At 43.4% G+C, this 26,290-nt stretch overlaps 1 protein-coding gene across 1 annotated transcript in view; it reads left to right on the plus strand.

The window, feature by feature from the left end:
• Window positions 1-26,290, plus strand: part of xkr6b (XK, Kell blood group complex subunit-related family, member 6b) — a 45,218-nt gene that overhangs the window by 2,105 nt on the left and 16,823 nt on the right. The window contains exon 2 of the mRNA XM_058056726.1: window positions 344-1,126. Coding sequence (XP_057912709.1) covers window positions 567-1,126 — 560 coding nt within the window. The 5' untranslated portion in view covers window positions 344-566. The remainder of the gene's footprint in view (window positions 1-343; window positions 1,127-26,290) is intronic.

Raw genomic sequence — 26,290 nt, forward strand, 5'->3', positions numbered from 1 at the left:
TGGAACGTACTGTATCCCATGAGACCGTGTGCTTTTTTAATGACTTGTTTTGGTGGGGGGAGGTATGCAGACTTGCTGTAATTGCTGCATGGCCACATGAAACGAGACACTAGATGGCAACCAAGTTGAAAGGGGCTGTGTGTGTGTGTGTGCGTGCGTGTGTGTGAATGAGCGAGGATGGGAGGGGGCAGAGGTAGGGGATGAATTACGTCGGTGAGGACCAGTGGAGGGACGCGGTGGTTTGCAGCTGGAGGAGGGATGCGGGGAGGGCTGAGGCAGCAAAAACAAAATAATAAATTGTTCGATCGCAGTCTGATGGATTAAAAGTGTTCCAACTCCGCAGATTAGATGACCGAAGGACCGAGGGACGCCTGGAAGATGCGCTGCGTCCGCGGGGCTTGCGGCTGCTTCTGCGGCGGCGGCGCGCCATCCGAGCCCGGGGTGAGCAGCGGCGAGGCGCAGGCACAGCGCTCGTAGATGGCTGCGGGGTCCGGGGTCCAATACAGGTGTCCGGGAAGTGTCGTCACGAGTGGTCGCCGGGGGAGGGGGCAACGTCCGAGGGGAAGATGGCAGCGAAGTCCGACGGCCGAGGGGTCGTCACCGGCTTCGCCCAGCTGCGCAACCTGGACGAGGTGGTGGGCACCGGGGAGGAGGGCCCCGATAACGGCAGCTCCTTCCACATCTGCCACTGCTGCAACACCTCGTCGTGCTACTGGGGCTGCCGGAGCGCCTGCCTGCACTACCTCCGGTCCAGGCGGAGGGAGGCGGCGCGGCCACCGAAGGAGGAGCAGCGCCTCTGGCTGGACTGCCTGTGGATCGTCCTGGCCCTGCTGGTCTTTTTCTGGGACGTGGGGAGCGACGTGTGGCTCGCCGCGCACTACTACCGCAGCCAGGACTTCCTGTGGTCGGGCATGACCCTCTTCTTTGTGTTGGTGCCCTCGGTCCTGGTGCAGATCCTCAGCTTCAGGTGGTTCGTGCAGGATTACACGGAGGGCGGACTGGGCTCCGTCCAGGGGTTGAGTAGTCGCAGAGCCGCGGCCAGTCTGCACAGGGACCGCTGCTGTCGCCTCTCGGTGTGGGTCTGGCAGAGCCTGCTGCATGTCTTTCAGATGGGACAGGTGTGGAGGTAAGACTTGTGTCGTTTGTCACCTCGGCTTGGCGGTCACCTGGTGTAACCTGTGCGCATGACTGGGGTGCAAAGCAGCATCAGCGGTGCAAGCTTAGCAATGAAAATACTACTCAAATATACTCTCATATGCATTACTACTATTTCGTCCCAGTGCGCCATCGTGATTGCGCAGGTGCTGAGTGTCTGTGCACATGTGTGAGGTGCATTCAATACTCCAAATTCGTAGATGCTGCAACACTCCCCCAGACTGAGCATCTGTTCTAACTCGGCTCTCACAACTATAACCCCCACCACCCTCCACCACTACCACCACCAATGCACAGACATGATGTCATTGATTCTTCTGCATTGCTCGGCAATATTAACCCCCCCCACTCTTCCCCACCACCAAATGTGGCCGCACAAATTAGAGCAGATGTGCTGCCTCTCCAATGCATAATAATAGTGTTTATGTATCGTTTTGATGTAGCGGACGGGGGGCAGTGAAGCATCACTGCAGGTCATAGTGGACGCAGCAGACTTTCTGGCAGCCTGGATGCATCAAGCTATTGTTTACATTCAGCAGCAGTAGTCTGCTCATGCTACAGGATGCAGTGTTTAAGTAGTTGTCTTGTCAATGCACCACATCAGTATTTAAAGGTCCTCTATTATGTAAAGGTGACTTTTAAAAATATATTTCTAAGAGTAATGTGTACTTTAGAGCAGTGGATCGGGGTTCGATACCTGGCCAAAAAAAAGCTTAATGACTTAATGTCTGTGAATGCACGCCGCGTTCCTGTGTGTGTTGTGTGGTCACGGGCTGCGTGCAAAGTTGAGCATAGGAGGGGAAAGACAACGAGTGGGTCTATCTGACACACAGCTGCAGATATCTGCTGGAGAATTTGCAATTTGGGTTGCAGCTTGTCACTGAGCGGTGATGGTGGGTGCCGCAGCCATACCAGGTGAGATCTTCTGCGGAGTTCCTCAGCACCAAACGTGGGTAAAACTTTAAGAAGAAGTGACACTTCTTCCAAAATTAGGAAGATGATACATGATTCCAACTATCTCTGCCAGCTACAGATCAGTGAACATGCTAACTGTTGCTGTTAGAATGTGAATGTATTATTTGTACTATTGCTGGTGTTAATTTCTACCATTTGTGTCCTGTCCAGTTCTTAATATTATAATGTTGTCATGTTACAGCATATGTATTAATGCATTTACATGACATTCCCTGATCGAACGCCGACAGCAACCACAAGTGAGGGTGATTATATTGATTAGCCGCAGCTATTTTGGATCAACTTGTATTTACTCCAGCACTTTTCTACCCTCAAAGAGTTAGTGGAAAAATACACGTGTGTGCTTGTGAGGCAGCTTTAAACAAACCAATCTTCCGCCAAGGCTTACACAGTCAGAGCAGAGGGGGAAAAGTAGCCACCAAGTACATAATGCGGTTGTGTGTGTGTTGTGACAGGACAGAACCTCGGGGGGTGAATAGGACCATTGTCAGATCCGCTGTCTGAACCCTTGGACACGATCCGCCCGGATGCCCAAAGTCTGGGGTCAAAAGCTGCTCATGTCAGCTTAGTGAGAGTTGACAAGAAGGTTAACAAGCTGATATGGAGATGATGAGGCCGAGAGACCACCCTGACACCAAAGTATGTGATTAGAGGGGGGGATTATACAATGACAGGACATGACATTAGGCACACTTGCATGATAGTTCCAAGTTATATTGAATCATCCAGTTGGAAGAAAAGTAGAATAAAATCCAACATACACAAATTCCCTTGGCCAAGTTTCATGTTAAATTTGAATTGATGGTAAATCCACATCCATTTTGGATGTTTAGGTGAATATTACGGTGCTCCTTTTGGGCCTTTTTAAAGGATAAAGAGATTCCATCTTCCATGTCAGGTATCGGTATCATTTAGTGAAAATGTTGGGACTCCATTAGGAGAGGAAAGCACGCTCAAGTGCTGACAGGAGTCATGTCTCATTACTCACCTTTATCTGCAGCGCTACATTCAATTAGCGGCCTTCCCTGCATGCATTGCAAGCAAGGACTTCTCTCCTGTCCTGCTATGTTGTCACACAAAAAAAAGCACACTAGGCACACACACACACTACACAAGTCTCCTCTGTGGCACGCTGGACAGCTTAATCAGTGTAAAACCCAAATTAGCTGGCGACTCAGAAAACGGTGCAGGCGTTCCCGCCGATTCCAAAGCGTGCAGGCGCAGGAGTGGAAATCCCAGCAGACTAGACCGGCGGGGGCGCAGTTCTTTTCTTCCCTTTCTGGTTGTTGCAATTGGCCCAAAACACGGAATAATTGGCAATTATGAGAATTTCAACCAGGAGAGGCTGAGTGAGTGAGTGGAGTGTCTTTTTCTCTGTAAACACAGCATGCTGCAATTTCACACCGAGTAAACATTAAACAGTTCATAGTTTTAGCAATCACAGACTGGGGACTTGAATGGCTGTAACCTTATAAAATGATGAAGTCTATATATTTTCAAGAACAGGAAGGAGGCATTAACTAGAAAAAAAGGATGCTCGGACAGTGAGAAGGAATTGCTGACTCAAAGACATGATGATTATTGACAGAAATTCCCAAGGAAGATCCAGTACTTGAAAATTCCCCATGACTTGGGGAGCCATGACCATGGCTCCAAGAGGTGGCGGAAAAGTTAACCCATTCATGTGACTGAGATGTTCACAATCTACTTTTTCCTTCTCGCTGCCCAACGCTACGACTGATCCGCTTGCCGTCGAGGAAGTTTAGCGCCACAAATCTGATGCGTCTGAGGCTTATGCTTTAATCCAGAACAAGAGCGGTCCCGCCAGACGAACGAGGAAATAGCCCACTGTACGTCTGCCTTTACAGTGTCTCCCCCGCCTGGTAAATATTCATTCAGACTGCAAAAGGAATTTGACAAAAGCCTCCCTAGGCTCACCGGGCTGCTTGTAGTTGCCATGAAGCGTTTGTACTTGTGGCGATGACATGCAGAACGGTAAAAGAGAGTGGAGGAAGGAATTAAGCACAATGTTAAAGGTCCCCTATTATGCATAAGTGACTTTTTAATGATGCTCTAACAGTGCTATGTGTCCCCAGAGTGTGTTTATGGGCACCAAATGTGAGGAAAATCTATCATATCCGTCCTTTGTTTGCTTCACTTTTGAGAAAAGAGAGTTTGGGATTTTCATAGCATCATGAAGGGAACATCCGCCCTACTCAGGCTTTGCTACACATCATAAAATAAAGCCCAGAGCACTCTCTATCTGTCAGTATTGATTTTTTTTTTTCATCATACCATATAGGCTAATCTAACATGATTTACTGTTAAAATACGATAGCGTTGCTAATGTTTGTTTCCTCCTTTTTTCTTTGCTCTTATAAATATTCCAAATATAAATAAGGAATCCACATTTGTGGAAGTTAACCTTGCTAAATGATGTATTACTACTGTATGTAGAAAGTGTACAGTAGCACTTCTCTACCCTATATATGAGCGTGGTCAACCACAGCTCATTAGCATTAAAGCTACAGACACATAAAAGCAGCATGTTTACTCAAAGCACTTTTAAATGTCTAATTCCATCATCAAGGTTATGGTAAAACACTATCAATTATGCTGATGTACCTAATAGTGTGCCCGCTGAGAGTTCCAGCTGTGATTTTTCACATGCAAAGAGCTCTTGGGAGTTCATAACGGGAACGCGAAGGAGTGTGAATAAGGAGCCTGAGGTTGATTCTTGCTGTAAAAGTCCATAGTGTGCATGCTGAGCTGAGTCATATTTAGTCATGGAAGCCTACTGAAGGCCTTGATGTTGCACCCTGGCTGCCTCTCAACCTCCGGCCAGCAGACAGAGACCAGAGCGAATATTAAGCACAGATGCATCTGCTGGGAAGACATAAGCATGCGCGTCACATGCATACACCGTGTGTGTGTGTATATGTGTGTGTGTGTGCAGGCGCTCACAAACCTTATACCTCAAGGGGGGAGGTAGCCATGAGATGCACCTCTTCGTATGCACACTCACAACTCACGCACGCACGCTTTGGTAGAATTTCACATTTCCATGTCCTGTTTCTTGAGGCGTTCACATCAGAAAGAGACGGTGCAGAAAATGGACAATGAACTCCTCCCTGCTGACTCCTGGCTTTGTAGAAGCCGGCAAATAAATATGCTTCTCTTATCGCGCCCTCCTCATCTCTCATTTGTTACGCTACGCTGTGTCAGCCATTCACACTTGTGGAAACAGACGGCATCATTTAGCTTTTTCCATATGGAAATCCGGCATCATGAATATACTCTACTTTTATTAATTCACATTGCTATACTGCTGGACTTCCTGTTTTATTGGGGTACTCCTTTGGGGGTGCCCAATTTTTTATTAGTTATGGGTTGTGGTCAAAATACTGCGGAAGACATGCTAGCATACATCCAATACAGATGTATTTATAGGTTATCACATGGTTTGTCAAACCATGTGATGATCTTATTATCACATACTATTTAATCATGAGCTTATTATCACGTACTATTTAATCAAAATACCATTTTGTTTCCAGAAAATGTTCAGTTTATTACATGTATTATATCTAAACAGTGTAAACACAACAATTGCAAAAAATATTTCAACAATAATATTTTATCAACAGTCTTATCTTATCAATGTCTGACAATTAAAGTTCCATTAATCAAGTTTGGGTTTTTTGGTGACTGGAGAAGCATTAGGCACTTGTGTGCTGTTCTCTGATTGGTTGTTTCACGGGCACGATACCAGAGCAGCGCGCTCTGAGTGGACAGCTACGGGGGCTGATACTGGACATGGTTAAAGTCTATATTTTATCAGTATCACTGCCCTGGGCTTTGACACAGTATCATTTCGGCCTTTTCCCGTATCATTCATGGGCGGTTTCTAGGGTACAGGGCCAATTAATACTGTAGTATGTGATAATCAATGATACAAATGGACAATGACTTATGACCAGTTAGTTACCAAGTCTATGACATTGTGCAAGGCTTCTGTGTGGCACGCACACAGGCTACAAGTATGGTATGCCGAGTGTGACTCCTTTTTGTTATAATTAATTCTGTACGTTTTGACACGTGCATATCCCCCCCCCCAAATTGCTTGTGTGCATGTTAACATGTTTACACTGCTCTTTGTTCCAGCTACATTAGTCCCGTACACGCAGCAGGAACTTGGATGGTGATGAGGATTTATTGACTTTTGTAGTCTGCTGTTTGTTCTGTGTGTGTGTGTGTGTGTGTGTGTGTGTGTCGTGAGGGGCTGTTTGGCAGCTGCAGCGACTGCATCACTTGCATTCGCCATCATCCACCAAAGCTGTTGGTTGTTTTATTCCCTCTCTGATGGCAAAATCTAAATATGGAATGTGAGCCGTGATGTTTTTCCGCTGATTCCGTCGTAGGTAGTACGCCAATGTGTATTTTATATTTAACACAGAGTTGAGACTCAGTTACAAAACTTCTTTACACACATAAACTTTTCTCAGAATCCTTTAAGCAGCTCAGTGGGCATGACTGGCTATTTTTTATTGGCTTACAGGACGGTTAGGAATGAAGCTGGATGAAATCTGCCTGGCAACAAACAGCCAACCAAACATGACCAGGAAAAAGAAATGAAGCAATCACTGCTAGATAGCTTAAATGTTATTTTAGGTGCAAAGATTTTTGTAATTTGTGTAATTTCGAATAATGATTGGTTGGGTTGAGTGGGTCGAGGCCCCAAAGTGGGTCATGAAACCACTTTCAGTGGGTTGCAAAGTTGCAAGGTGATGTCTGTGAAGGCACCGTGTATGGGTAACAGGAAGGGAAAGACCTTGAGTGGGTCCATGCGACACACAGCTGCAGATGTCTGCTGAAGAAGAGTGGGGCATAAAGGCAGACAACCTTTAAATAGAACCTAGGTTCCCAAAGTGGGGTACGCATACCACCAGGGGAAGACCAGTTGCCATTGGGGGGTATGTGACTATATAGATGAAAAACAATTAACGCTTAACACTCACAATTACGAGTGGCCTCAGAGCATGACGTTTTTTGAAGTGACCACTGAAATCAAAGATAGCTGAGGAGTTTGAGTTTAAAAAAATCCTGCAATTCCTGCAAAATCACAGAGTGGTGACGGTGGTGGGTCGTGTAGCCAAACCAGGTGGGAACCACTGATTGACACATTGTAGTACACAAAGAACACTGTAGTCTTCCTTGGGGCCCGAAGTGATTCATACCCAGATAAAAGTTCACTTTTATTCAGTGAACGGGTGTAGGAAGTGACAAAAGATGCAATAACTTGAAAATGTAAGTACCACAAACTCCTTACCGTCTTTTGACACTTTGGTGTGTCACTTCCTGCCAGAAAATACCCATAAATACACTCTGACTATAAATTAGGCCAGTGCATGAATCACTGTGGGTTGAGCCATCTACTAAGTAGTCGGTGCTGTATTATTATTATTTTTTTCTACAAAAACGCCACATGAGAAGATCATTACTGGGCCCGCCGAGAGCGCTCAAAGGCTATTTTTCACTAATAGTTGTTTTCCTATTATACGTTTATGCTGTCCCATCCCTTGAATTAGAGCAGGGGTGGGCAAACTACGGCCCGGGGGCCACATGCGGCCCACCAAGCGTTTGAATCCGGCCCGCCAGTTGCTTTCTAAGTAACTTCAACTTTTAACATACAAACTGGCAACATGACTTGCAAGTCGGATGTCTGATTTAGTAAAAAATAAACAACAAAACTGTAAAATTAAATGACATAGTTTGATGTGGTGTGATGTTTAAAGTGCTCCTGAAAAAGGGACATGAGAACATACAAATGATATAGGATGACACTTTTACAGATAAAATTAGACAAATAATTCAAGGAAAATGATAAGCATAAAATAGTGTGTGTGTGTTAAATATATGTTCTGGCCCCCCAGACAATTTTGTTAACTCAATGCGGCCCTCGAGTCCAAATATTTGCCCACCCCTGAATTAGAGGATGCTTCCGCTCCCTGGTGTACTATCTTGAGATGATCATGTGTTCTCCTGGTGCTGTCTTTCCATCCATTAAGCTCCCCGACAATGTTAACATACACCACATGACTATCACTTACACCTATTAATGTTTTTTTTATCTCTACTACTGTACATCCTCCATGCTGGCAGCTGCTTACCCTCCATCCTCTCTCCTCTCTCATGAAGCTGCACTTGACCTCCATTTGTGTCAAGGAAACTAGAGCATCTGGTGCTGGCCTGCTCATCTCGTACTCACAGAAATGTCTCACATCTGCTCCCATTCATGAATCAACCTCGTGGCTAAGCAGCCCGGCCGGCTGTGCATTTTTTTTTCTTTGTGTTGACACTTTGTTTAAAAGATGACTCACAATATGCCCCAGTCAATACAATCACATGTCCAAAAGAGGCGAGGTTAGACGTAAAATTTGACGGGTCTTTGATAAGATTTTGATAAACGCGACAGGCTGCCATAAGAGTGCTGGCAGTGCACATGTACAGAAGAATCATGGCCTCACTTTGTTAGGTGTCTGCTTTTTGTCTTGGCAAGACAAGTGTGGTTTTGTCTTATTTCTGCTACGGTCATGTAGAAAAAAGTGTGATGCATCCTTGTTGGGTTGGCCATATGTTGGACTGACTTGAAATTTCTCACACCGGTCAAAGCGCTTTCCTGTTTAGCCGAGTCGCTGTCAAATGTGTGCAATGTTTGGGTCTGATTGGTTGGAAAAACATGTCTGCCCCCTAGCAAATATCGATATTTAGTACATACAGTAAACTTAATAAACACGTCCCTAGCTACATTGCCATAAGTTAATTTCCGAAGAGTAGGATTCAGTAATGATATAAGAAGAATATTTGCATAGTTGGAGCATATAAAACCTGTTCACGACTTTCTGAATTCATGAGAGCCCTATAGACATGAAATAACACCCCTATAGTCAATTTTACACTCCGATTATTCTTTATTTACATCACACTGCACAGGCTAAGAGATCACTGCAGGAACATAACATCGCAAGCTACCTAGCTAACTAGTTAGCCTCTCCAATTTGCTTATTTTAAAAGCGTTTCAAATAGAGTGGGGAAGAACGACAAAGAAGCCCAAAATTTACCACTTCCACATGGAATGAGAGGAGAACCTTTTTTTTATTGGATTTCAGCCATGGCATGTTCGTCTCAGCCATAGCTCAGCCCTGACCCCCCCCACCCCCCCCACCCCCCACGGACAGGGCTAAGGAGTGATATCTGATCCAGTTCAGTTACTAGCTTCCCAACACAGTGAAAATGTTGATAGATTGAAAGACACTGGCCTAAATATGAATACAATGGCCCTACTTCAATGAAAGGCCCTGCAGTGGAGCGTGGGACATCTCGGCCCAAATAAAACTGCTCTTTTAACTCCACCATGCGGCCAATTCTCACGTTTTTAATTCTCGCTGAGAGGGGGTATCGCCGCGCTAATACACAAATGAGAGGCGCTAGCGGCGAAGACCCTGCCAGCGTGACACTGAAAGTGTGAGAACTAAACATTGGGGAGGCGCGTGGGGGGGCTGTTCAATTATTTATAAGCAGAGAGTGTCTGTTTATCAAAGCCACGCTCGGCGAGTCCGCCGCGATTAGACTCAAGTCACGGTGATCTTCTCTGGCCGATGCTGCTGATGCTGCAGCAGCATCCGCCACACAGCCCAGATAGGAAATGAAATGCAGATCACGTGGATACTTGTTTATCTGTCTCTGTGAGGACCTCTTTCTGTGTTGGGACTCGTCGCCCCCTCCACAATTTCAGACGGGCATTGCACGGCTGGACCAGATTACGATTTTGATTTTTTTTTGGCTTGTAGCACATTCTTCATTTTCATCCATACATTTTCCATGCCGCTTATGCTCACTAGGGTGGCGAGGGAATGCTGGAGCCTATCCCAGCTTGAGTGAGAGGAGGCGGGGTACACCCTAGGTTGGGGTGAGGCACAAATTTCGCCTCATGACAGTTTTCCAACATGATAAGGGGCCTGAACACACCTCCACGGTGACGATGTTGGAGTGGCTTGTGGGGAAATTCCCATTCCCAACAGGATGAAGGCAGTACTCCATAACAATGGCCACATGGACATATACATACATGGACCCAAATATTCCAATTGCATTCGGTTTATTTGCTCAAACAGAAAGAATTGAACCTTTGTATACACCTCATTCCGAAAGAAAAGTGCCAATCCGAATGAACATATAATCGGATTCACAGGGGTGGAATATTAATTTCCACAATCCGATTGAGGTATGTTGTACCCGCTCAAACGGAAAGTTGTCAGGGTGCGTTCTTCTTCATTGTGTTTTTCTTCTTCTGTTGTTTATTGGCGGTTGGCAAGCAGCAAGCATCTGTGGAACTGAATCTAAAGTCTTCTATACGCCATTCACAAGTCCAGTTTTTCTTTAAAAAGAAAATATATTTCTATATAAAATATGTCCCGAGTTTAATTATAAAATATCAGCAAGATTGAATTTTAGTTTTTTACTGTTTACATTTATCCCGGGTGCGTTCTTTCAGCACATGCTCAGATATGACGTAACACGCAGCTCGATACGTTCTTCAGTTTAAAAAATGGAGGCGAGCAATCGGCACTGGACTGCTGTGGAAAGTTTGTTTTTCGTCCAAAAAAAATTTCAAGACTGGATGAACGAAAAACTCGTAATATGGAGTTATTCCAACAAGGGGAAGCCGGTATCACGTGATGTTGATGTTTACGTTTTACTGCGCATGCCCCATTGACTATTCTGTTTGATTATAGCGGCGCATGTAGACAAGAGATTGGAATATTCCTTTCCATGTATACCATGTTTTTGGAAAAAGTCATTAGTTCATTTCATTCAATTTCTAACGCTTTTCCTCACGAGGGTCGCGGGCGAGAGGCGGGGTACGCCAGCCAATCACAGGGCACATATAGACAAACAACCATTCACACTCACATTCATACCTATGGACAATTTAGAGTCGCCAATTAACCTAGCATGTTTTTGGAATGTGGGAGGAAACCGGAGTACCCGGAGAAAGCCCACGCATGCATGGGGAGAACATGCAAACTCCACACAGAGATGGCCGAGGGTGGGGCAAAAGTAATTCGGAAAGAAGTAAAACTACTCATGTATAAACATAATGGTGCTCATAACAAATAGCCACACCGAGGACACAATTTGGACAAGTTCACGATGAGGTGGACTCACTTGTGTTGCCAGCTACTTCATGTGTTGACCTGTATTGGTATACAAGATATATACCAACTACTCTAAAGTGAACCCTAGTTTACTTTCAGAAGGTATGCTGTAATAAATCCTTTCTGAAGGGAGAGTGACATACTGTACTTAAACGGCCCTTAAACATGGAAGACCGGTGTTCTTCTACTGCATGCTTCCTCCATAGTAGCTTTAAAAAAAAAAAGCACCAGTGAGATATTTTCAGCCACTGTGTCTGAGTGGATTAGTCCGGCGTCCCTTCAAGGGATACAACGGAGCAAAACGGAATACTGCCATTCCTTCCGCTGCGGATGAATTTAGTAGAAAAAGATGCGACTAATGCTGGTGTCATGAAGGAACGTATGCACTGTACACTGTGTTGTGTATTTACAGTATGGTGGGGTGGCGGTGCTTGGCAAGGACATATTTCAAGGGCACAATATTTCCATGGCAGAAGCAGAGTGTGAAATGACATGTTTCCTCACCAAAATATTGACAGCATCTCCATATTTTCCAGTCAGCGGATTTGCGGCGTTTTATGTGCAATGCGCCACGATTAGCAGGATGTTTAATCACGCAGCCTTTTGAGACAAGATTAACTTATCCAATACTAATTCCATCCTATGGGAATGCACATTCTAGACATTCTAGCAGCAGCGTCTCTTTATTTAATTAATAACATCTCCGAGGCTGACTTTGATGGGTGTTTTCCGTGCAAACACATTAAATTATTAGCTCTGCTAGTTTCTGTTTTTCACCTTTCACCTCACCCCCCTACGCTGTGCACAGATGTCTGCCTTTTGAGGATGAGCAAAATGCACCCTTGTCATGCACTTACAGGTAGCTGACAGCAGACATAATATCTGCTCTGGGATCAGTTGATGCTTGGATGTGTCGTGGAGAGCGTGTGTACCTTCCGCTCCGGTGCTGACACTTCCACGTCTCGGAGGAATTGTTGTGACACATGCTAAACCGCACAAACACCCGCGCACTAGTGATGGGAAACCCGATTCCTTTTACTGGCTCTTACGAAAGCGGATAGAGTACTCGAGCTCATGCTCTTTTGCCACATGCAATATGGCGGTGGCATACGATTCAGCACTCGATGCGGCCAAATCCACCTACCCAATTCACTAAACTCCTGATTGACTTGTCGGGCCCCTTATGCCGACACTAGTGAGTGAGTTTAGTGAGTCTAGGTTCTCAAGTTCCTTGGTTCTTCGAGTGGTAGCAGCCCAGACGCAAATAGGAAGTGGAAACGAGAGTTGATATGAGGCAAGGAGCAGATCTGTTGACTAACATTCATTCATTCATTCATTTTCTACTGCTTTTTCCTCACGAGGGTCGCGGGGGAGCTGGAGCCTATCCCAGCTGTCTTCGGGCGAGAGGCGGGGTACACCCTGGACTGGTCGCCAGCCAATCACAGAGCACATATAGACAAACAACCATTCACACTCACATTCATACCTATGGACAATTTGGAGTCGCTAATTAACCTAGCATGTTTTTGGAATGTGGGAGGAAACCGGAGTACCCGGAGAAAACCCACGCATGCACGAGGAGAACATGCAAACTCCACACAGAGATGCCCGAGGGTGGAATTGAACCCTGGTGTTGACTAACAATTGCGAACAATTATTGCCATGTTACATGCTTTCCTTTTTCATTGAGTTAACAGAGACCCGAGAGTCAATAAAAAACATTTTCTGCCTGCTGCCGAGTTGACTTAAAACAGCCGCGTCCTTTTTGAAGAACACATCCTAGCTGGGCCTCCGCCACCTCTGAAGTCTCCTGCATGGAGCATGCTCAGTAGCGTGTGGTCAATAAGTCATTAGCAAAGGCTTGGCCGCTCACCTTGGGAAGCTGGTACTGGACAAGTACAAACATCGAGGCATGTCTCGCTTGCTCAGAACAGCTTTATTTCAAATAACGAACACGGCGAGGAAGCATATACTGTACGGCTTTTCACACACAGTAAGACAAAACTTCTGGAGTGGCAGGAGAGTGGTTGCCTGCTGGGTGCCGTCTTGCGGTGACACCATCAACAGAAGGCTCAATAACCCCCCCACCCCCCAACCTCAGCGGGAGAGTTGGTGCTGACAAAAGGGTGCTATGGTAACAACATGGGACACTGGCAATATGTCTAGTACAAACACAGGCCACTGATTTATACTGTATACTTTATACTGCCACTTTTCCTTTGCACTGGCAATCGAGGTACTGTTTCTAGTACTTGCGCAACCCGGGTACCAAGCTCACAGTATTATATTATATATAGGTATATCATTACATTAGATGTCTGTGTCCACTCATCACTAAGGTTCCCAAGGGAACACATTTCATGTTTTTATTGACATCTTAAACGGTTTACTTAATCTTATTCTGTCTATTTCATTAGGTAATACCAATGTAAAGCTATTTTAAGATGCAAGGAAATACACTGCGCAGAAAAAAGAGTGAGTCTATTATCTTTTTTATGTCTAATATGTCTTATTTTTTGTGAATATATCTTATACTCCTATCTAAAGATGACTATAGGGGTGTTATTTCATATCTTGAGGGCTCTCATAATATAGAAAAAAGCATATTTAGAAGATGGTAAACACTGAAAACTGTTCAAATATTGCACTTACTAATATTGTGATGATTCGTCAAAACACCCTAAGGTTACAGTTGTTTTTTTTGTAGAGTTGTGTGAGAAATTTCAAGTCAATCCAACTTGTGGTTAACATTTTAAACTTGTTTGATTCATTTGGCTACAACGTGAAAAGGGAAAGGGTGCAAGGGCCACAACTGGTCATTTGGGCTTGTGATGATGTGACGTGCTGATTTTCGAGCCGTAGACCGCCCGCTAAGAGTCTTTGTCATGTCAAACACACACAGTATAATTGGTTAGGTTTTTTGTCACATTGCAAGACAAACTTACGCACTTCGCACGTCATCGTGTGTCATCCATACGGCCAACAACTGGTGTCAGATTAGAGCAAAATGTCTTTTTTTATTATACGTCACAGCCAAAACAACAACAGAAAACAACAGTGATTGGCGTTTATGCTTTCACATCCACAGGGGCAACTTTATATTTGTGGCTGCCACAAAAGGAAGTCATTCTCTTTTCCTTCATCGGACGACTAAGAACCTCTCAGAGGAGCAGCAGCCCACTCGTTGCCATGGCGATTAAATGTCAATCACAAGATGGCAGGAGCCAGAAGATGGCAATAGTGCATTACGCCCACGTTTCGTAACGTAAACACACGTAGGCGAGCTTGCTCAGCGCCAAACGCCAAAACCCAATCTGTCTTTTCCCAGCATTCATCCGTCTGTACGCGATCCTCCATTCTCCATCCTTTTTCTCCCTGTGGCTCAGACGGCGCTGGCGGGTCTCAGTGGGGCCCAGCGAAAGTGACCTCACTATCGACTGATAATACAACTGTCATTGTCTGCTGCCCGCCGTGGCGCAGCGGTGGGAAAGGGAGCAAAAGAAGGAATACAAGCCAGGAAACGCAGCCGGCGTGTGCGTGAGAAAAGGTGATGAGAGGAGAGCGTAGAGCAGAGCTAAAGTAGTCAGACCGCCGCGAGGTCATGCGGCGACAAGGCTGCGAGCGTCACGGCCAGAGGGTCAGACAGGTTGATGGAAACAGGCGACGGTAGACACAACAGGATGCACATGGCTGCCTTCGACACCGTCCACGCCACTCGGTCACCTTTGCAAATGTGCCACTCGTCTTCGTTAACCTCGAAAGCCCTTTTCACACAGCCTGTAAAGAGGCTGCGTCTTTCCAGCAACAATGTAGGATTCCTTATTTATAAATGGAATATTTTTGTAGTTAGAGTGAAGAAAACCTGTTCATGACCTTCTACATACGATTTTAACTTTATTAGAGCCCTCGAGACATGAACTAGCACCCCTATAGTCACCTCCCACACTCCTATTATTCTTTATTCTGTAACGTGCAGCCTGCCACATGCTACCGAGATAGTTAACCTCACATATATTTATTCCAAATATGGAGTGTTGAAAAAGGACAAAGTATGAAGCCAAAACATGCCACTTCCACATTATTATCATTATTATTATTAAATTATTATTATATAAAAAATATTATTATTATTAAAAACTTGACAGAAATTTGGCCTGCCATATCATTTTACTTGGCCCCTAAAATAATGAAAAAGACACATAATGTTTTATTATTTTAATTTTACAAAGTAATTATTTATTTGATTTATTTAAATTATTTTAATATAGTTAATTTTTTTGTTTTTTAATATTGTAAAAATATTTTTATACATTTACTCTTTATTATATTTATTTGAGTATATTTATTTTCAGTGCAAAATAACAAAAAGAAATATTTTTTGAAAAAGAAAATCAAAAGATACCTCTTAAAATGTATTGTTGTCAATTTTAACAAGTTTTAAAGATTTTTTATTTTCTGTTTTAAAATCCATTTTCAAATAATTGTGTTGAATTCATACAATTAATTATACTTTTATTAGAATTCTACTGTATTACAATAGTTGGATACTGTTGTTGGTAAAACAGTAGTAAATGAAAAGGATGATAATCAAATAGGTCATAATATCATGAGGCGATTATACATGAATATGGTTTCCTACTTACAGATGGCCCCCTGAGGCCAACCATAATTACCACATGGCCCCATGAGAAAAATAGTTTCAAACTAACCACGAACAAATTAGAACTGGACCGGAATCCCGGGTCGAGTATGGATTGTGCTGGACTTTAGCGGCCACAACAGTGACCTACACTGTAATTGCCAGCCCATATTTGCCGGAGGCTAAAGGCCAACATATAGCCTTGCTTCTTCATTTCCGTGCGTGTCTGGAAGCTGATAGTGATTCCAACGGCGGAGCTGCCGCGCTGCCGCTTTGACTCGTCAGCACCGGACTCCGGGAGGAATCTAGGTCAGGGTTTGCAGCAGTGCAATAATGTATCACCATCCTTGGATACACACAGCCGCATAGATGGGTATGATAGGAATCTGGGGCCGGGTCAGAATTGACCACAGTGTATTGTGAATATAAAGTAGTCATGAAAAAACGTGCGTAAAATGAGTGACGATATCCCTTGTCGCCGCTGTAGCGTTAAATTTTCGACAGCATTTCTGACACTTGCAAAATGAGGTGCCAGATTCTGTAATTGCAACTTTGAAGGGCAGATGTTGCGCAAAGAGCTAATTAAAAACTCTACTGTGAGAGTTGAGCGCTGAATAATTAATTGCATTATTACTACACTGTCACATGATCCTCTCAGTCATTGTGGTGCTACGACTAAACTGGTACGTCACTCAAAAGGCCACACAAAACGTTGTTGCATTGTCGCCGCGTCGAGTAATTAAGTCAGACAGCCGTAGCTTTGTCTTCATGTTCCTCGTATTCATCATTATTTGGGCCTTTTTTTTCTGTTGAAGGGATTGATGTTTAGGCTGGAAAAATGTCACACTTCTGACAAGCGTAATGAATGTCAATGACCAGCGATAGAGGCTAACACAACCATGCGCTAGCTTGAATACACTCGTCATTGTTTTTTTCATTAAAGGGGACCTATTATGCTCATTTTTGGTCCTTTGCGTTGATATATGGACTCCTATAGAGCAGCTACACACGATAACTCACACAGAAAGCTTTCTAGAGCTTCCAGAATCTGCACCTATTCCCGCTGTATTTCCTTAGATTTCCAAATCAGCCCGCCTCCACTCTACACACCCACGCCGCTGTGATTGGTCACATTCCCAAGCCCTCCCGAGGACGTACGGACTACTGCCGAACACCACATTCTAATTTTGCCGGTATAGGAGTTAATAATAAATGAATGAAGGAGCTTGTGATAGCTCATGAGCTACTGGTTGGAGACCCCTGACTTTAAAAAGAGTGAGCCCACCTTAAAAACTGAAATTGAGAGTTCATAGCCATTCGAAACTTCTTTCAGAGCTCACTTTGACATTGTTTGACATATTTATAGGTCCGAAAAATGGAAAAAAAGCCTATCAGGTCCCCTTCATGAAAAAAAATGCATGAATATTCTTGCATCTGATAGCGTCAATCAAAACTGATCCTTATTATGTGGATGATATTAAATCTTATGAGAGCAATGATGCGCCCTGTGAAGTGTATTTTTCCTTGAGTAAAAAAATAAGTGTACTTAAGTACAGTAAGTTGATTCCCTATTAGGCTTACTTCCTTTCCCAGTAATGCATTTGTGTTGGTGTATGATGGCTTTTTGCTTGGCGGTGCTGCAGGCTTATTTGAGTGAAGTGACTGTAACAAACTGGACATTTCTAAGGCAATTTCTCTCTCCCTAAGCCTTTGATGAAAGTGTGTCACAGACCGAGATGCACGCTATTTGATGCAGCCCGCTCCAAAATTGGGGAGGAGACCTCACAGCCCATGCTGGCTAATTATCCTTTCCCAGATGTTTAGTTTGGGACACTAGTGGCCAAAATATATAGTTGGGAAGACACAAAAGAGCAGAGCAGATGGCAATGAGAGAGAATTGGTCCCTCTGTTAATGTAGCCGCTAACAGTGGACTCTTTAATATTCTATAGCTTCCATTCCTATACCGCCGATACAAACAAGTTGACTTGAGTATGCAAATGTTTTCACCGTGTTTATCGAGCAGTTGACCAATGGTGGTCCGTGTTTCTGCGTGGGTACATCATAGCAGATGGCCAATGATGACTCAGCAATATGCTGACTCATGCCGAAGCCTGTTTAAAAGCAATAATTGGATTGTTGTCAGTGCTTTTTCTTTTTTATTTGGTTGTTTTTATATGCTCAAATATCACGGCTCAGTGATACCTACCAACATGTACAAATTTATAGTAGTCAAATCTTGAATATGCTTTGTATGCTCTCCATTTTGTTGCATTTTTCTGGTTTCATTTTTAAGTTTCAGTTTGTATAGTAAAGATAAATGCTAAATAAATGATAATGATAAATGATAAATATTATCAGTTTCTATAGTATTTCAAATCGTGGGTGGTGCGAATACATTTCTGTCTCTTTGGGGGGGGCATGACAGAAAATAATTGACAAGCACTGCATTACCTTAACTCTGCATGAAGTCATCCATGGCATGTCCGAAAGTTCTCCTCGCATTCCGTGTGGAAGTGGTAAGTTTTGGTTTCTTAGATAAAAATATAAATATAAAATTATAATACGTAAACAGTTTTTCTATGTTCTAACTATGAAAATAGTCCATTCATTAACATCCATTTTCTTCCGCTTATCCGGATCTGGGTCGCCGGGGTAGCAGTCTGAGTAGGGAAGCCCAGACTTCCTGGTCCCCGGCCACCTCCTCCAACTCCACCGGGAGGACACCAAGGTGTTCCCAGGCCAGCTGTGAGACATAATCCTTTCAGTGTGTCCTAGGTCTGCCTTTTCCCAGCTGGGCATGCCCGGAACACCTCACCAGGGAGGCGTCCGGGCCATGTCCCAAGAATCAGATTTGTCCGAAAACCAGGTCGCCCAGGCACCCGCCCTTGACCGCCACCCAACACACAATGCATCAGACCCTTATGCTTGCCCCCGTAGGTGGTGGGTCTACGATGGGGAGATCCCATTTCTTCGGGCTGGGCCCGGGCCCCACGGGTGAAGGCCCGACCACCAGGTGCTCGCCTGCGAGCCCCTCCAGGGTGAGGCCCCGGTATCTCACATCCGGGCGAGGTACGGTTCCGTCACCTCGGACCTGTTTGCCTTGGGAGACCCTACCAGGGGCATATAGCCCCAGACAACATAGCTCCTCGGATCACTCGGGCACCCAAACCCCTCCACCACGATAAGGTGGTGATTCACAGAGGAGCATTCATTAACATTAAAGCGTATATCGCGGAAATTCATTTAATGCGGTCGGGTCCATTTAACCTCTATAAACGAGGGACGTGATCATGTTTTTATTAACAATTGTAAATGTATTTCTCAAATCCATAATTTCCATGTAAATAAAGCATAAATTATATAAATGGTAAATATTTAGGCATATGCGTTAGGTGTGTATCTGGTACAGATTCAAATTAGTATTATTTGTTGCCTTAGTGGAATTGAAATCTTCAGAATAAAAGCCCTATTATTTTCAGTCTTCTATAAAAGCTCACTCATCCATCTCACTGTTTTCATTAATGAAGTGGCCTTTGCACAGCTGAAGATGAATCTTTTTTTTGTCCAACTCTGACCAAAGACTAAAACATCGTGTCATTTTTGTCCTGCTAAAACGATCATTCCGCATGTAGGATGTAGGATTCGGCAGTGCAGAGCTGTCAGCCTTATCACTTTTTCCAGCCGAGATAGGCGACGCCACAATGAGTGAAGTACATGGCAGGTGTCAAGGAAGAGCTGTAGAGTTTTCCCTGCTGCCTCACTATGGAATAGACCGTTATCATCAAACGTAACAGCTAGTACTTACAATCCAAGGCCTTGTGCGGCCACAGGGATTTAAAATTTCCCCCGCTCTCCTCCTTGAAGGTGCAGCATTAGTTGGGGTCCTGACCGCCATCCCAGAGAGAACACTGGAGTAAAAACAGCTGCTCGGTCAAGGAGGAGCGACATCGTCCTCGTTTGTCCTAGTTTTTAATCTATCGTTACCAAAAGGAAGGACATGGAGAGTCGGCAGGAAGCCACACTCGGGAATCTAGTCCAAAATTAGCACAGATGAAGCAATATAGTCCAACAGGATGGCTACAATTATTTTTACCGCTTGTCTTTTTCTTATTGTCACTTGTTGCTAGGCAGAATTCATAGGGCACACACAGAGAAGGGGAGCGGGCAATCAGGAAATAAGCACAATAAATTGTTCTTTAAAGATCATGAGGCAAGTATTTGTCCACAGTGTACTAAAGAGAATGATAGAAGACATTAGGACAGGCTTTTTTCACTGCTGGATGGGGCACTGCCCCACTTGCCTGTAGTGGCCTGTGAAGTTTCAGTTTCACACACATCAAATCATGTTTCTCTAGAAAGCATGTCACTTGTGTATTTATTCGTATAATTATTTCCTCTCTATGTGTTTTATTGTTGTGCGGGTCAAGTAGCGGCTGCTCGTGGACATCCTGTCAATGAAATGGACGCTTTGGCACCGCGCCTGTACATTACAGTCCTCCTCTTCCCACTTCCAATTCATCACATTTCCTAGACTGCAACATGTCCGAGTCCGGTTACCACCACTTAGCAACCCCCGGCGAACGTCTGAGCGCTCTCGGGCCGTCGTTAAAGTACAACATTGTGTGGTGTTGTCAGAGCGGTGGCACATGGACTCTGCGGCGTTACATTAGACCTGAAAGCGACTTGTTAGCCGCCATGTTACCCCACAACATGTAGGGCTCTGTTTCGCTCTTACTTCCTGCGTCTGGAGCTCTTTTAAAGTCATCCCAAAGGCTTCTCGTCTTTCGCTCTGCCGCCATCGTGGCCCACCTTGTCACATGACACCACAATATAAAGTAAGAAGAACCTCATAAGACCGTCCACTATTCAGAATTGGATCAACACTTTAATGATGGTGTTTGAACCCTGTTAGCAAGTCTTTTTCTTTGGCTTTTTTGCCTTCATGGAGTGGGACAGTGACATTGGCTGCAACAACTAACAATTACTGTCTTAAACGATTAATCTAAAACCTGTTGTTTCGATTAATCGAGTATTCGTTGACGCCCTAAAGCAGGCAGGTGTGTCCAAAATGCAGCACGTGGTTGCATTTTCATTGGCCCGTGAAACATTCTAAAAATATAATGTCACAAGAAAAGTTAAAACAGTGGAAATAAAATTCAATATTAAGAGAAAAAAGTCGTAATTTTACAAAACAACAAAGTACAAAGAAAAAAACTGAAAGTTGAAATAATGAGAAGATAACATAACATCTCTGATTTTACAAGAATAAAGTAAAAATATTAAGAGGAAAATACTAGTAATTTTTGCAAGAATAATGTTGTAATTTATGAGGAAAATAACGCCATGTTTGTAGATGAAGTTTAAATATTAAAGAGACATAATTTTTTTAAAGTTATAATACTCTGAAAAATGAGAAATACTTGTAATTTTGCAAGTGAAACATCAAAATTTTATGAGGAAAATAACGCCCTTTGACCCATATGCTGGTCAATACAATATTGGCATGGAAACAGGAGTTCAGAACATTCAGATAGTGATTCTCACATCCCATTTCAAACAATACTGGAACCTACTTAGCACAGATCATGAAAGGTTGTATGATGGAGACAATTTGACCCTGGTACAGATGACCACCACGATTACAATTTCCTGTGGGGACATGCCAGGCGGAGGAGCACCAAGGTTCCTCAGTAGCGTCTGGAAGACAAATGATGCATTCATACAAAACACACAGCGCTCCTGTTGGTGTCTACGCTAGCACACATCAGAGCTCCCGGCGTCTTCCCACCCTGAGGCGGACATGACAACTATCATGCACGCAATAGGCGCGTACCATTCCTTTTAGCTGTTTTTTTACATCTTTACAAGGCACAGAAAAGAGGAAGACGTGCGTGTTCATGTAAGCACTGTGGCTGAGCCAAGCTCCATCGTCCAGTGGGGACAACTTTAGGCTTGTCAGCATCTTCCTCACATGGATTCTTGGAAGCAGGGAAATGTTCCCACGTTACCTTTTTTATTGATTTGTTCACTCCCTTCTCACACTGGAGGTCTACAAGGAAGGAGCTTAACTCGCTGCCCCAGTTACAGTAGCTGGCGCCATGTTTGTTGTCAACAGCGACTAAGCCGGTTGTGGCCGAATGGTGCACTCCATTTTGCTACCAGCATCCCAAAAAGGGGTAAAACCTTCTCATTTTTGGGAATATCTTTCTGTTCTGAACTCCTGTTTCCATGCATGTACTGAGCAGAATAATTCTACCCGAATGAGTGATGGAGCTCAACGTTCTCATTTAGATGACCTGCTGTTGTCCTTTACACAGCAAACTAGTTAATATTGAACAACAGCGCCTCTGGTGGTGGCAGCCCAGCAATGCACTCTTATTATTCCTATCAAATCCGGTCTTTGCACTTTTTTTGTATTTTTTTTAAACTTATATTTCAAGAAATAATCTACTTAAATAATTTTCTTTTTGTAATATCATGACTTTATTTATATTTTCTGGACTTAATTTTTACACAAAATTTGACGTATAATAATAATATTTTGACTGTATGCTATGAAAAGGATATTATTTTCCTCATAATAACAGAGGTTATTCTGTTAAAATGACCATGTTATTGTTGAAAAATTATGAGTTTTTCCTCTTAGATTATGAAGATAGTTTTCATTTCTGCAGTTTTTTCTTATGAAATTATATTTTATAATAATATAATAATAATAATATATAATAATATAATATAATAATAATATTTTGACTCTATGCTATGAAAATGATATTATTTTTCCTCATAATAACAGAGGTTATTCTGTTAAAATGACCATGTTATTGTTGAAAAATTAGTTTTTCCTCTTAGATTATGAAGATAGTTTTCATTTCTGCAGTTTTTTTCTTATGAAATTATATTTTATAATAATATAATAATAATATAATATAATAATAATATTTTGACTCTATGCTATGAAAAGGATATTATTTTTCCTCATAATAACAGAGGTTATTCTGTTAAAATGACCATGTTATTGTTGAAAAAGTATGACTTTTTCTTCTTAGATTATGAAGATATTTTCCATTTTTGCAGTTTTTTATTATGAAATTATATTTTATAATAATATAATAATAATAATATATAATAATAAAATATAATAATATTTTGACTCTATGCTATGCTATGCTATATTATATTTTCAGGCAAATAAAAAGCAGAAATCGACATATGGGAATCCTCCTCTGTCTATTCTGAACTCCTGTTTCCGTGGAAGTGTGTTATTGATGAGTGAAATGCTCCCCAGTGGAGTTGTATCATAACGTGGATGTAGCTCACCACCTTGCCTGTGCATCTTCTTTTTTTTTTTTCTAACCATCCCACTGTTCCCCTGCCTGACCTCCACATAACCCCATGGACTCCCATGATGTCCAGACTCTTAGTGTCTTTCTCTGTTACGCTCTTTTCTCCATGCGAGCTGACAGGCTGAGCTGTTTGCTCTGTCACAACACGCTTGTTCTGTTCAGCAGCGGCAGCAGAAGCAGCAAGCGAGCTCACGCATATGTTTCCTGTGCCATAGTATCCCTTCGGGTTATAGCGAGGGCAGGCCTCTCTGATGGAGTCTGATTATATGTCTGTGCATATTTTGCTTGCGCCCGATTCCGACCAGAGAACACGAACTCTAGGAGTGAAAGAGCCTTTAATGAACTCACCGTCACGTATGTTGCTCACAGTTTGACCTCTCTAGTTAACCTGTTAGAGCCACCAGCACAATTTAAGCTTCCACTGTCTACTAGAGTTAGCACAGCCTTCTCATTATCGCCATCATTCTTACTGCACTATACCTTTGGGGATATGATATTTGCATATACTTCACAGCAGGAGTGTCTAAATCTTTTCCACCAAGGGCCACATAGTGAAAAATGAAAAAATGAAAGCAGGCAAGGGCCACTTGGATATTTTATAGAAATAGATTTCCTTATAAAATGGTATCTCAGCTTTTAGATATACAGTACAGGTGGTGTGCACCCATTTCCTCTTAAATATATCCTGGTAAATTTTCTTTTTGTAATATTGGAACTTCATTCCCATCATATTTTGACTTTATTCCCAGAATATTATAACCTTTCCCCAACCTAATTTTCCAAAAATTACCACTTTGTTTTGTTTTGTTTCTCAAATTACAGCAAATTCCTTCTTTAAAAGAGGATCTTTTATGCTCTTTCCACTTTTCTGACCTATAAATGTAGTTAGAATGTTGTTTTCTCATATTAAACGATGGCAAAGTTTCAGATAATGAGGTTTGCGCATTTGGAAGTGAGCCCTGAAAGATGTTAAGGATGGCGCAGAGAGTTTTTTTCTCACACTGGCTCCCTGTGATGTCACAGTGAGCTGTATTTCCTTATATGGGCGTTCCCAAATACAAGCTATAGACCCACCCTCCTCTGCTCCGCACAGAGTGTGACCAATCACAGCGGGTAGGGGTGTGTGTGGAATAAATTAAAACCAACCGTTTTGGAAAACTAAGGCAATACAGCTGGAGTAGATGCAGATTCTGGAAGATCTAGAAAGCTTTCTGTGCGGGTTATTGTGTGTGGCTGCTCTATCGGAGCCCACAACTCTATACAAAGGGCCGAAAAAAAGAGCATAACCCCTTTAATATTTCAACTGTATACTAAGAAAATGGCATTATTTTTCCTCATAATATTACAAGTGGCGGCGCGGCGGTCGAGTGGTTAGCGCGCAGACCTCACAACTAGGAGACAAGGGTTCAGTCCCACCCTCGGCCATCTCTGTGTGGAGTTTGCATGTTCTCCCCGTGCATGCGTGGGTTTTCTCCGGGTACTCCGGTTTCCTCCCACATTCCAAAAACATGCTAGGTTACTTGGCGACTCCAAATTGTCCATAGGTATGAATGTGAGTGTGAATGGTTGTTTGTCTATATGTGCCCTGTGATTGGCTGGCCGCCTCTCGCCCGAAGACAGCTGGTATAGGCTCCAGCACCCCCCGACCCTCGTGAGGAAAAAGCGGTAGAAAATGAATGAATGAATGAATATTACAAGTTTATTCTTGTGAAATTGCCAAATTTTTCTATTAATATTTGCACTTTATTCTCATAAAATTAGAGTTTTTTTCCCCCATTTCTGCGTTTTTGTAACTATTTGAACTACTTTCTTCTTAATTTTGTAATAGTATGACTTTATTCCCATAATATTTTGACTTTATTCTCATAACATTATCATAATATGATGCAACTTTAAAAATGTGTTCCTTTCACCTCGCTTCTCTGCCTCAGCAATGGCACCTTGTTTGATGACTGGTGTGGTGTTGTTATTCCTCCCAGACGTTGTTGACATCCACATCCACCTCCTTTTGATTGCATAAAGTTGGCCACCTGTTGCTAAGTTGAAGCAACATCATTGTGTTCTCCTCCCTGAGCTGAAGACCGAGTGCGAATCTTCCCAACATTCCTGCTTAAGTTGTGCATCTTGAAATGTTCCACTGCATTAGCAAAGGGGATGCTAGCGTGTCCCTCCGAGCCTTCACAACGACACCCGTGTCAACGATGATGGATGAGGTGATTTACTGCATGTCAATCACCTCACCTATATCCTAGCTCTCTAATGCTGATTTTTGCCGGGGAAAAAATATAAGCGCTCGCATCACTCCTAAAAGGCGCCATTATTGTTATATCAGCGGATCACAGGAGTGTTGTGTTGTGTGTGTTGTGTGTGTGCGTTTGTGAGTGTGAGGAGAGCCGCCTCCTTGATTTGCATGTCTGCTGCGAGCATCTATCATCATCATCATCAAGGCGCTGCAAAATAGCAAGGCAGGCAGGCAGACTCTCAAGGGGGGGGCAGACACTTTCAGTTCTTTGCTGCAGAGACATCAAATCCCTCCTAAATGCCGCCTCAGCTGCACAGAAGCTTGTTTTTGCTGTGATTCCCCGGCGTTCACCTCGCAGATTTCTAAAGATCATAGTGGAGCCGTCCATTTTAAAGGAAGGGGCTCGCCACAAAATGGTACGGCCTGATAGATAAGAGAGCGAGAGAGAGTGTTTGTGAGCAGAATAGTAAAGAAGAGCCCCCAAGACAGTAGCGTAGTGGCGGCGTGGTGGGAGGAGAGTGCGCTGGAGTGGAGGCACAGAGCCAGAAAATTGCATTGCGTGCTCAGTGATTAGTTTACCTCCTCCCTTCCTCCTCAGGTCTTTGCCCACCCCCCCAAAAACCCCACGTCTCGCCACTTCCCCTTGACTCCCTCCGCTTGCACTGTCACTACATCACATTGTCACTTCTGCCCATTCGTACCCTCCACTTCCTC

The sequence above is a fragment of the Doryrhamphus excisus genome, chromosome 19 (genome assembly GCF_030265055.1).
Source record: "Doryrhamphus excisus isolate RoL2022-K1 chromosome 19, RoL_Dexc_1.0, whole genome shotgun sequence".
In the NCBI taxonomy this organism is placed as follows: domain Eukaryota; kingdom Metazoa; phylum Chordata; class Actinopteri; order Syngnathiformes; family Syngnathidae; genus Doryrhamphus; species Doryrhamphus excisus.